At 38.3% G+C, this 12,708-nt stretch overlaps 2 protein-coding genes across 4 annotated transcripts; one reads left to right on the top strand and one right to left on the bottom strand.

Moving 5' to 3' along the window:
* Positions 1–1,508: 1,508 nt before the first annotated feature.
* LOC109005921 (probable protein phosphatase 2C 35) lies at positions 1,509–5,110 on the top strand. 3 transcript variants are annotated; one of them, XM_018985013.2, is made up of 5 exons: positions 1,510–2,955; positions 3,939–4,070; positions 4,322–4,530; positions 4,672–4,731; positions 4,929–5,110. In XM_018985013.2, exons 1-4 carry the CDS (start codon positions 2,038–2,040, stop codon positions 4,703–4,705), a joined length of 1,293 nt encoding a protein of 430 aa, XP_018840558.1. In that variant the 5' UTR covers positions 1,510–2,037; the 3' UTR covers positions 4,706–4,731; positions 4,929–5,110. The 3 variants fall into 3 exon arrangements, with proteins under 3 accessions (XP_035539310.1, XP_018840558.1, XP_035539311.1); XM_035683417.1 differs by lacking the exons at positions 4,672–4,731; positions 4,929–5,110 and having other exon boundaries at positions 1,509–2,955; positions 4,322–4,662; XM_035683418.1 differs by lacking the exons at positions 4,672–4,731; positions 4,929–5,110 and having other exon boundaries at positions 4,144–4,405.
* Positions 5,111–5,231: 121 nt separating this feature from the next.
* On the bottom strand, positions 5,232–12,443 carry LOC118343958 (SAC3 family protein B-like). The gene is made up of 11 exons (XM_035683410.1): positions 12,343–12,443; positions 11,985–12,241; positions 11,592–11,692; positions 11,263–11,478; positions 10,390–10,617; positions 10,219–10,310; positions 10,047–10,140; positions 9,056–9,148; positions 8,163–8,926; positions 7,964–8,078; positions 5,232–7,414 (listed from the first exon to the last, which is right to left on the bottom strand). The coding sequence occupies exons 2-11, from the start codon at positions 12,235–12,237 to the stop codon at positions 5,648–5,650; spliced, it is 3,723 nt and encodes a 1,240-aa protein (XP_035539303.1). The 5' UTR covers positions 12,238–12,241; positions 12,343–12,443; the 3' UTR covers positions 5,232–5,647.
* Between the last annotated feature and the right edge of the window lie 265 nt (positions 12,444–12,708).

Genomic DNA, 12,708 nt, shown 5'->3' with positions numbered 1-12,708 from the left:
TCTTTAAAATAATGCAACTTGCAATTTTAGACACTCTATGTTTCTTTTGTTTGATATATTTGTATAAGTGTCTTTATGTTATTTCAATGATATATTGTTTTTTACATATCATATACTTTTTTAATACATTGTTTATATTAAACGTATTTTATTTTTATTTTAAATTTTACTATCATATTGTTTTATATCGTAGGAAAAATTGTATAGAAATAGAACAAAAAATATTTTATTATAGTTTTAGTTTTATTTGGCCCTCTCTAAACCCCCGAAACAAATAAGAGCCACAAGCAAACCTACTTGATATGTATGTACTATTTTTTTTTTTTTTTATAGAGATATATATTTACTATTAAGTAGTAAGAATACATAATTACATTCCACTGGATTTGGGAAATTAGGAATTTCTGAGTATTGACTTGTAACGTGAAATCAAAAGCATTGCAACTGCTAGATATATTATTTGAAAAAATATAAATATACGTTAATTTTTTATAATACTTAAACATAATTATATTTTAAAATAAAATGTATATATATTTATAAAGTATTTAATAAAAATAATATCATTTTATAAAAATATTATTATTTTTAAGTATGTATTCTGAAATAGAGAAGTGCTGGAGAGTATCCACTGTAGTGGTGCACACAATGCACACACTACGTGGATGTCTCTCATCTACTTTTTTTTTTTCCTTCCTTCAAAGGTAGCGGCTTCTCTCTCTCATATCTCTCTCACCAGCGTCTCTCTCTCTCATCGTCTCTGCTCTCTCTCATTTCTCTCTCTCTCTCTCATCTCTGCTCTCTCTCTCGTCTCGCTCTCTCTCTTTCTCTCTCATCTTTGCTCTCACTCTCTCTCATCTCTGCTCTATCTCTTCTCGCTCTCTCTCTCATCTCGCTCTCTCTCATCTCCGCTCTCTCTCTCTCTCTCTCTCTCTCTCTCTCCTCTCTGCTCTCTATCTCATCTCTGCTCTCTCTCTTTCTCATCATCTCTCTCATCTATGTCTAATTTTAAATTTAACAAACATGTATAGATTTTAACACATAATGTATGTAAAAATGACTGCTATGAATAGTGACTTCTACCAATAATATTTCTATGAGATATAACGGGTGGGTATGCTATGTTATTTAGGACAATCAAGCCATAGTGAAATAGAAAGCCTTTGTTGCAACGGCATACTCTGTACAGTAACCTGAGAAGAATCTCTTGGGAGCGTGTCGAAATTCATATCAAAATTCTCGCTCCGAAGAGATGTTTTGCTTCCTGGGAAAATGCCACTCAGATGAGAAATAGTTGCGATCTATTTCTTTAAAGGAAAATGCTAGATCTTCTGCTGGGCTCCCGCTGCACTCTAATGTTTTTTTTATGTGTTTTTTTTAATTTTTTTTATATAGATATTTTTAATAATTTAAAATGTTTTTAAAAAATAAAATAAAAATTATAATATTATTAAAAAATACGCAATCAAACCCAAGACAAACCCAGCCATGCAAACCTATCTTGTCTCTCTTTCCCAGTACGATTATGTTACGCAATCAGAGACTTTGTATTGAGATTTTGGGCCGTTTCTGTGTCCGATTCAGGGTCTATTTCTTTAATCATTTTCACTTTTTGATGTTCTGTCTTGAGTCCTTCCTCTGGTCTAATACCCAAGAAAAGGTAAGATTCTTTTGGAAAAATCCCCCCCACAGCACATTTTCTTCGGGCAAAGGAAGAAGCCATATTCTGCTCTGTACCAAAATGTCTCATCCTTTTCTTGCTTCTTGGTACTTCTTGAAGATTTGGTTCTCGAAATTCGTTTCTTCTTGAAGCGATTAGCTTGCTACTGCCGTTTTGTTCCCTGTTCCTCAAATTCCTTTTATTAAGCATGGGTTTTGCCAACAGTTTCAACTTTCCGGGGTACCCATTTTACCATTTCGACCAAGAATTAAGCATCCTCAGCCTCTTGGTTCCGATCATTCTATGTTTCTTTTAGGACTTCTCTCAAAACACTCTTGAATTTCTTGGTTTTGGTCCTTAAAATTCTCTCTTGAACCATGGGATGCGTCAACGGCAAGTGCTGTAGCCCTTGCCAGCCAACATCGGACGGAGAGTCCCGGGAGTACCGCGAAGCAACTCCGTACAGTGTGCAAGGCAAACACATACTCACACAGATACCCTTGGAGTCTGTCTCTGTTCCTTCGCACAACTTTCATCTGGAGTACTCGGTTCTCACGCAACGTGGTTACTACCCGGACTCGCCGGATAAACAAAACCAAGATAGTTTCTGCATCAGGACACAGATTCAAGGTAACCCAAATATCCATTTCTTTGGTGTATTTGATGGTCACGGTCATTATGGTACAGAGTGTTCGAATTTCGTCAAGGATAGGTTGGTAGAAATACTGGCCGATGACCCGTCATTCTCGGATGACCCCGTCAAAGCTTTTAACTTGGCGTTTCTGGCTACTAATCGTGAGTTACACGTTAGCGACATTGATGATTCATTGAGCGGTACCACCGCGATCACGGTGCTTGTTGTTGGGGATAGACTTTTCGTGGCGAATGTGGGCGATTCGAGGGCCGTGATTGCGGTGAAACACGGGAATCGGATCGTAGCCGAGGACTTATCAAACGATCAGACGCCGTTTAGGAAAGATGAGTACGAGAGAGTGAAGCAAAGTGGGGCCCGGGTTTTAACTGTTGATCAAGTGGAGGGGTTTTCGGATCCAAATATTCAGACGTGGGGTGATGAAGAATCTCAAGGCTGCGATCCTCCAAGGTTGTGGGAACAGAATGAGACGTATCCGGGAACTGCATTCACGAGGAGCGTAGGAGATTGGACAGCTGAGCAGATTGGTGTGGTGGCTGATCCGGAGGTGTCGGTTGTTCAGCTTACAGCTAACCATCTGTTTTTTGTTGTTGCAAGCGATGGCGTTTTTCAGTTCCTCTCCAGCCGAGCAGTTGTTAATATGGTATTACTTTACTCACGATCATATTCTAGAATGACTTTAACAACTAGACTTGTAATTTTTTTGCCCCTTCTCTTGATGATATCCAATCTATTGAATTTCATTTGATATGGCAATTCGACTAAGCATGCGAATTTTTAACATTTCTTATTTTATGTGATTGTCAATGGCATGCAATTAGGAAGGTAGACTTGTTTCTCTTACTGCATAATATTTTTTGTTTCAGTGTATCGGTTTATGTTTGTGGAGCTGCATGATATTTATTAAGATTTCTTATCATCCCCTTCTGCATATAAATGCATATGTATAGAAGAAGCTACTTACCCATCAGAATATTCTATTGTAAATGGCATTTTTAGTGAATGGAGTTGAAAATGGTATTTCTTCTTGTTTAATTACCTATATATATATGTGTGTGTGTATATATATATATATATATGGAAAGTTTCTTTTGGCATGCATTACAACGAAGCATGGTTGTTGAGACTGGTCTCCAAATCAACATCTTGAGGTCTCTCTAAGTTTTCCTTTTGGCATCGCTATGTGCTCCAAAACAAAATGGAATTCAATAGTGAAGTTCTTCTGAAGTGTTTCAAATTCTTCACTGTAAAATGGCACTTATCTTCACTTATGGACCTTTCTGCTCATCAGATGGCTCTGTGCTACCATTAGACCTGACCTTTTCCTTACACCTTCACCAGTCTCTAAATAGTGCAAGAGAAAAACAGTTCCCAACTTTCTCTTTTCAGGTTTTAGACCCACGTCCATTTGTTATAAACTATAATTTTGAGTAATTTGGGGATGCAATAATATCTGTTTCCTAATAAGTGCTGAAGTTGAAGTTTGTTACCGTTTCTCATTCTAGCATCAAAGATGTTATTTTGTTGGCTGAAATTAGTATATTTTTGGCATATGATGCAGAACTCAACAAAATTTGATTATGTAGAAGTCCCATAACAAATTTTCTGACATATTTGTTGATATAGGTGGCAAGATATACAGATCCCCGGGATGCATGTTCTGCCATTGCTGGAGAATCGTATAAGAAATGGTTGGAACATGAAACCCGAACAGATGATATTACAATCATCATTGTCCAGATCAAAGGTTTTTCTAATGTATGAATTTTACTAAATCTTACTCTACCTGCACATTTTGCTAGCCTGTCCAGTCTGAATTTCCTGCTTTCAGCGTGTGCTCAATTCATGTTCTGGTTGTGTACACTATGCTGGGGTTGCACAAGTTTTCTACCCCCTCTTCATGCTCCTGCTCTATTTTCCTTTGCCCATGCCCCTTGTGTAAAGGAAAAAAATAGCTGCACTTTCCATTGACTGGCTTGTTTACCTAATTTATAATGTAATTACCATAGTTAGATGGCGATGGATCAAATGGGACCAATATTAGGGCAACAAGGTCCAGAAGAGAAACTTCTGAAATATCCATTACAAGTGTTTCAGAGTTATACCGTTCAGTAAGAAGCGGCTTCTCGGTCCTGCAGCCTTGTCAGCATGTCGTTTCAACAAATCGAAGCCTAGGTATCATTGTTCCATCTCTGGAACGTGCAAGGTCATTGGAATGGTGGGCCTCTCAACCCTGTTTTGGATCATTTTCTTATGCTCATATGTGTGTGTGTGTGTGTATAAATATACATCTATCCATATGTACCATATTTTGCTGAGCGCTGTCTCTCTCTCTCTCTCTCTCTCTCTCTCTCTCCAGTGATGAAATTCATGACCTTGAGGAAGCAGCCTAACACTTCCTTGTCTTTTTTCTTTAGAGGTATCAGTCTCCTTTTACAATTTGTTGTATCAATTTTAAAGCACATACAACTAGTAACTGTCTCAAAGAGGGGAGGGGACCCATGTTCTTACTTTTATTTCTTTTTGGTCTGAAATTGATCGTAGCAATTTCAAATAAATTGCATTAATTCAACTATTTTTATCAAAATTACTGAATTTATTTTTGGCTGGTAGCAGGATGTGGGCAAGTCGTGCAGTCTCCAAGCGACAGCTTCTCTGTTAATTTGCTCTATATACAGGATATAATTGGTCACTAATCTCCAGGCAACAGCTTCTTTGCTAGTACTGATAAAAATCATTTAAACCATTTGTAACCAACCCTGCTAGATTCCTTCTGGAGAACAAAATGCTCTCCCTCCAGTTGTAGTTTCACCTGCTAACCACACAATAGGAAGGAAATGGTAGTAAAATTTGTATAGATTCGAGGAGGTTCTTTGAGGAGGTTGAGACTTCATGACTTCGATTTCAGAAAAAGGGAGGTAAAAAGAAATACTTGTTACCGACATTTTATAAGGTGGTTAATTTCGAATAACATGCGATCCATTGTAATATATACAACTTTTCTTTCTAGTAGATAAAATCCTCGATTCTTTTCTGCCTCTTTTTAGTCTCTCCATTCCACGGTCAAGCGAGATGTCAAATGCACTGAACTGACGCACCGAAATCATGATAGTTGCTACGTTGAAGACCCCAAGTATTGACTCGGAGACCAGCACAAAACCGACAAAATGTGCGCGTGCGAGAGAGAGAGAGAGAGATAAATTGCCATATCTGTAATGTGGAAATAACGATAGCCTACAAAATTTTCTTGCCTATTTTTTCTTACAGATCCTCCATCGCTCTCTCTCATCGTTTGCATCTCGTCATACTGTTTGAACACAAGTAATTATGTCCTCTCAAAAATAAATAGACAACTTATTGTCTACCATGTTCTGCATTATATCACACTGCTCCAGTAACTTGCTTAAATTTTCGGCTTCCTTGGAAGCTTCGCCACCCACCATTATTTCAGTACTAGTATTGTCTAATCTGTAAGACGTGTCAGTGGTGATCGCCAAATTGCCATCCTGTTTAATACCCCTTTCATCCTCAGCAGCCTCGCAAACCTCACCATGCAAGGGCATCCATGCAAGAGGTTGTAACTGCTCTGGCGGTGGCTGACCCCCACCCGGTGACGAGGGGCTGCAGCCAACTTCAATTATTTCATCCAGCGATGGATGACTTGTATAATAAGGTGAAGTTAAACTCCCTTCAAGCCTCAACATATCAACATCTCCCGCAACAGGAGGAGCTATATGACACTCCAAAACATAGGCCACGGAGAAGGTTCCACTTGATAAATTCATTAACCGCCAATTGAAAATTCTGCGGAAAATCATAACCCAGTTTGGAACAATACGGTAACTCGAGTTATAAAGCTCAAGGCGAGCACTTTTTTGTAGCATTATGGATGCCTCCTTCATTGCCTCCTCATATCTCATCATCTTACTTGATTGCGTCAGGTATCTGATCAAGCAATTTTCAAGCATTAATCTCTGGTTCTTAATCTCCTTACCCATATAAGATCCTCTGGCCAACCAGGATATATCGTCAGTAAAAGATGGAAGTTTAGAGTCCCTTAGAGCACACAGCAGTGGTTCAATTTTTCCCAGTGAATTCCATCCTATTTTCGGTAAGTACCACTTCACACTTCTGCGTTCATCACTAGACTCCTCCAGCAAAGCAATCTCAGGACAAGGCCAGCCAATAGGATCTGCGATTGCAGTAGCATTGATTTTTCCCAAGGAACAATCTAGGGCTTCATTGAAGGCAGAGATACAATTATTAGGACCCACTTCAAAATCATTCTTTCTCTCAAGCACCTCCAATGAAGAATTCAAGTGAGAAAGAACCAGTTCTCGTGTTCTCAAATTATGCAGGGCAGGTTGCAGGGGTGATTCACTTGCCAGCCATTTTAGTCCTTCCCTTAATTGCTCGTCACTAAAAAACCCATCTGCGTGTTCCATCTGGAGATTCAAAATGAGGGAAACAACCCGAAAGCTACTTATCCTTGACTTGTCGATATTATGAAGGTCCAATTCATTTGCCACAATAGAGAAAGAATCTGAAGTCTCTTCCTTGTTTGAGCAACTTAAAATCAGAAGGGGCAGGCAAGAACCAGAAGGTATTGACATTAGAAGGTCCTGAAGCCGGACTCTTTGATGCTTCCATGGGAGCTTTTCAGATACAAGGAACAATACCGCACTTGCACCGGATACTGTCTCATCTAGAATATCAAATTCTGTTTCCTTGACAACAGACAAGCAGCAGGTCTGATATGCACCATCTCGGCTAGGAACCCATTTGCTCCATATTGACAGCCCAGGAGATGACATCAACAGATCGTTATCATCTTCATTTTTGCTGGAAGGCATGAGTTTTGAAAGCAACCATGCCGCAGGCAAAGCAACTTGGCTCCTCTGCTCCAATTTAACTTTTTCCAGGTTGTTCATCTGAGAACATACAATAATTTTCCAGCATAGGCATTTAGCATCTGGATTTCTTTTGCTCAGTGTACCAGCTATGACATCTGAAACATTAAGTCTTGACCATGATTCTGCATGCTTTTTATGTCTCTCCCGCATAACATGATCAATGTCAAACTCGCCAAAATTGCTCGGTTGCTACATAGAAGAAGTGAACAGCTTAAACAAAATAACTCAAGGAAGACAGAAACCATTGACAAGAGTTATACCTCAGTAAGTGAAGTCAATTATTTAGAAATACTGTTTTTTAAGTAATTCTTTTATCAGTAACGAAAATATACTTACGTAGTATTCTTGTCATTCATGTAAGATGCACAATACATTGTTAGATAAATCATGCGAGATTCAATAATGGGAGATGGTTACATTTAATTCGGTAGCATATACCAAAATGAAAAAACTGGAAAGAAGGAACAGGGGTGGTAGGATTTTTTTTCTAATCGTTAGCTAAGTTTGCATTGTAAATGGTGATATGGGAAGATATTGACAGCTCAAGAAACACTCTCTACTCTGTTCAACAAGACTAGGAAAAAGAAACTTGAACCCAAAAGGTGATGCGCCAAGAGGAAGTTGAAGGGATTTCTTCCTCGAGTAGTTTTTTTTTTTAAATAAAGCATGAAGAATAAACTGGTAGTCAGGCAACCATGACAAGATGAGTATATAAATTTAAAAAATTCTAAAACTAACCTCCTTTTTCTGTTGAATTGGCGGCCCCAATGATAATGAGTCTAATGCAGCACTTGCTGCTACCTGCATTTGTTTGCGGAACAACCGTCGCTTTGCACAACGCCGCTTCCATAACCTGACAACAAAGAAATGCAAGACTAAGGCCCGTGGAAAAATGACCTCCATAAACAACCAATAGCAGTAGAAGAAGCTTGAAAACCTTAAGAACAACTTGAGTTTTGCCTCAGCAGTTTCTTCCGCATGATCATTTGCCGGAACTGTGCTAACATCATTTTCTTTATGAATGTCATTTTGATAAGTATTTTCTTTATGAATATCTGAAGGTTCTGCATCTTCCAAACGATTAATAACCACGCTTGGGGGGCCAATTTTTTCCACCTCACAATCCTTTTTGCCATCCGAGTATCTCTCTTTGACAGCTGTTTTTGACACATCCTGCAGCGTCATTGCTTCCTTCTGAAAATGCATGTTTCTTTCAAGGGAGTTTCTGAAAAGATCATCAAAATTTTGTTTTGCTACAATTTCAACTTTAGCAAGCTGGGATTTAGGGGAACTGTGGGATAACGAAAAACCCCAAGGCGGATTAGAGGCTCCAGCTGCCTGATGGTCATTTTGACTCTGTTTGGTAACTGTTGGAGAGATGATTACTGGCTGCCGTTGTTGGCTATCAGTTGAGGATGAAAAGGTTTCAAGATCAGCCATTTCTTCATTACTTGTACAGACAGAACTTTCCCTTTCATCAGAAGGGATAGATACAGCTTCAGCAGGTAATGATATGGCTTGCGTTGGAGGTAAAACATCCTCAACTATACTCCCTGACCTTTTCAAATAAACAAGTTCAGAACACTTGGTAGGATAGTCCTTATCCCGATTGAGAAATGGGCCTTCCTTCATCATATAAGGCTCCTCAAATACCTTTATTGAGAACCCATGATACTGTAAGAGACTTTCAATGTCCTCTTCCTAATTTCATCAACAAAGCATAACAGTAAGACAAGGGGAAACTGCAGATCTCCTCCATGAAAAGAAAATACATAAAATAATAGGAAAAAAATCAATAGAATGTAACACGCATCAAGCTAAGATAAGCACCTCCATCCCAAGCCACTTAGCAACATGGGAAACAGGGAGACCTTGGTTATTCTGTAGTCCCGAGTGTAGAGAAGCAAGTGCCAGGGTGCGTAGCTGGTCAAAACAGCATAATACAAGACAACATTAACATCATGTACATCCACATCCACAAATGTTTTTGCACATGGAATTCCATATGCATACATAGCTACCAAAAAAATGCAGTGAATGAATAAATCCGAATTATCAACAGCTAATTTTAGAATAAGTTAGAGTCACTTTGCTATCTACAAAAGTAAAGGAAAAGATCCCAAAAAAAGCCAATAAATTGTAATTAGCACCCAGCAGAAATATATAGTCTATAGCTCGGAAACTTCTCAAGCCATCATGAAAATATTTTTGAAAGCAATAGCAGGCAAGTTTGGTAATACACGTCGTTTGCTTTAGCTGTAATATAGTCCAAAAATGTTCTATTGAAGTACACGTTAATCAAACACGAGTTTTTCTTTGTCCTTTCTTTAGAAAAAAAGAAACACAAAAATGCATACAAAAGAAAGGAAAAATGTAATAACACAAATAAATCAGACAAAAACCTATGCATATACCATATTTACCAAAACGCAAAACACAATCAAATAAGAAAAGTAAATAGTGCTAAATTAACTTTATTACTCTTTTTCATTGTGGCTCATGCCATTTTTTTGCATTTATTGTATAAGCGAGTGACCTCAAGAGGCAGTGCCACATGGTTAAGTGAATTTATATAATCTGTAAATATTATAGCTTAAATGACTAAGAAAGGGATTCTAATTTAATTGCATTGCTTTCAATTCCAAGAAACATGGCAGGAGCACATGCATGCTTTTCATAGTCCAGAGATTTCTACACAAGAAACTTAAATACATTGTTTACAGGGAACTAGTTTATAGATTTAGCACAGGCAAAAAATTCAGAAATAGATTCAGCAATTTGCTACAGTATGCACTAACCGAGAAGCAATAGTTACTCAGACCTTTGCGAAGTGAGCATGCATAAGGCATGCTTGAAGGTAACTCGCCCTTCTAGCAAGCCGGAAGAAGGCAATAAAATTACCTGTTCTGCAAGATCTGGAAGAACAAATCAAATAACCATTAGAACGTGATTAACACTGTAACCTGAAAATAAATCGGAAGGGAAGGGACAACCTTGCCACATCACGGGCAAATAGCACTTCTGGAGTCTGTCTTATCTCTGGAGTCATTTTTGCAAGATCGAGCGAGAGCTCTGCTGCTTCAACCTAGCAGGAATAGATTATTTTGACAGACAACAATAAAACTGAAACCTGTACAATCAACGTGATTCTGCAGAAGCCATACTTTATATCCAGGATGTTTGTCCAGTTTGAGAAGTGCATAATAACCCCGGAACTCTTTTTCTGTTGGCACACTTATGCCTTTCTTTCTGTGATCATCATAGATTTGGAACAACTCAACTGATGTTTTATTCATCTGTTCAATGTTGAGGTGTGCATCAAATCCCTCAGAAAAGCCTTCTCCTTTGGTGTGTTCACATAATTCATGCATCGCAATTATGTGAAGTCTTATCTAAAATCCACAGCAATATGCAAACAAATTACTCTTCAGAATGAAGATTAAGTTTTGCATGTTGGGAAAAAAAATACACATCCACCAACAAAACCAAGTAAAACAAAATGATTTGCAACTGTCTATTACATGAGGATAGTGGGTGCTTCCTGTAATGCCCCAATGGAAGGCCCAAACCACATGGCTTATACTCCAAAAAGACTAGTCAATTATACAATTGGACCCCGATTGGAACCTTATAAAGAGCAAGAACTTTTCATTCCCAAGCAATGTGAGATCTCATTCACCACCAACCATTATCCTAATCATATGGGGTATCACACTTCCAATTTTACCTACATACAGACAAAATTATCTACATGCATCAACAACTGTCTATAAACAAAATGACTAGTAAATGTATCACCACCAGAAGAATAACTACTAATTCAATTAGTTTTCAATCTGGTGGATGATTTTGTCATTAACTTCTTTTAACAAGGTCAGCCCAAGCTTGCCTCCCTGAACCCCCACCCAGAGGCAAGTATGATATTCTAAAGGTGATCCAAAAAGAAAACATTTAAAAAAGGTAAAATATGAAACAAACACCATTTACATACTACATATTATATAATAGGAAAGAAGATATCAGATTGAGGATTATACCATCTGCTCCAGCATAAGAATAGCCCCGTGGTCGAAAATGTGCTGCATCCTCAGGTCCATTCGGATTGCCCTCATCCTATCCCACAAGAAGTTATATATGCCAAGAAACCTGTCATCATATGGCTGATCTAGCAAATTAAGCAGATAATCAATTGTTTCCTGCAGGATTGGCATGGGACGTATCAAACTCGCCTCCCTCTCAGCTGTCCTAGTATACTGCAGAAGAAGAGCACAAGAACATCTCATCAATGAAGTATGGTCTAGAGCAATTTCCACAAAATGATAACAGCTTCCTGATTTGAAAAATCCCAAGATGATCCAAAAACTACCTTCTTTACAGCAAGGGATTTGCTGGTTTGGTTTCTATCGCCACCCACTCGTTCATACTGGTCTAGATCTCCCTTTCTTTCACGTTCTGCCCTTTCTGACTCTGTAAAATAAAGCAAATTCCTAATAATATTAAAAGTCAAACTTTCAGAATTGGGCCTCTCACAACTTCCACACAAGAGAGGATAAGTAGTCAGTTTGAGTTACTAAAGAATCTGATATAACACAAACTCAAAGTAAAAATGTCTTAAACTTCTTCATTTTTTTTTTCTCATAAATCTTTAGTTTCTTCTTCACCAAAAAAATGAAATGCAAGTCCAAATTCTACAAAATGATTGCATTTGAATTACTTGAATCATAACTTCGCTCATGGATAAAGTGGTTGAGAGACATACCCGGACACATGTCTGGACACATTCCAATAATAATAGTAGATGGTTCATGGCCATCAAAATCAGATAAAACATGGGCATGGGAGAAATCCCCTGTCAGTTCTGCAGACTGGTTTCCAGCATATTTTTTCCTCTCTGCTATAGTCTCTTCATTTCTATTTGCAGAATCTAGTTGGTCTGCAAAATCAGGATTGCCTTGCACATTTTGACTTAATTCAACCTTGAAACGGGCCAATCGCTTTGCCTTGGCTTCCATCTCTCTTCAGATTACATCAAAAGATTAGAGAAAATAATTTTAAGTCTTGCAATAAAGCACGACTAATATAGGCAATAAACAGAACCAATCCACCAAATATTTTACCGTTCAGTATCATCTTGGGTGGAAAAGGAATTTTCTGGAAAGAGTTGACCGCTAGGAAGTGAAGAAGGTGACCTTGTTCTTTTGAGAGCAGGGGAGCTGGTGCGCTTGGTTGCCACAACTTCAGAATCAGGATTGGTTGCAGGAGTTGGAAACCTTAGATGAATTTGAGAATCAGTGGCAGAAACAAATTTTGACCTAGCAGCCAATGTAGGAGATATTGAAGTCCAGGAAAAAAATCATGCAAGATGCCACATAGATGTAAAGCTCTTCTCTTTCCCTACCTTGTTTTAGTGGGTTTGGAGGCAACAGGAGGAGACCAATAATTTATACACCCCCCCCCCCCCCCCAAAAAAAAAAAAAAAAAAA

This window comes from Juglans regia, chromosome 12 (genome assembly GCF_001411555.2).
Source record: "Juglans regia cultivar Chandler chromosome 12, Walnut 2.0, whole genome shotgun sequence".
Taxonomy (NCBI): Eukaryota; Viridiplantae; Streptophyta; class Magnoliopsida; order Fagales; family Juglandaceae; genus Juglans; species Juglans regia.
Note: the sequence above shows the minus strand (reverse complement) of the source record. Positions and strands in the feature narration are given on the sequence as shown.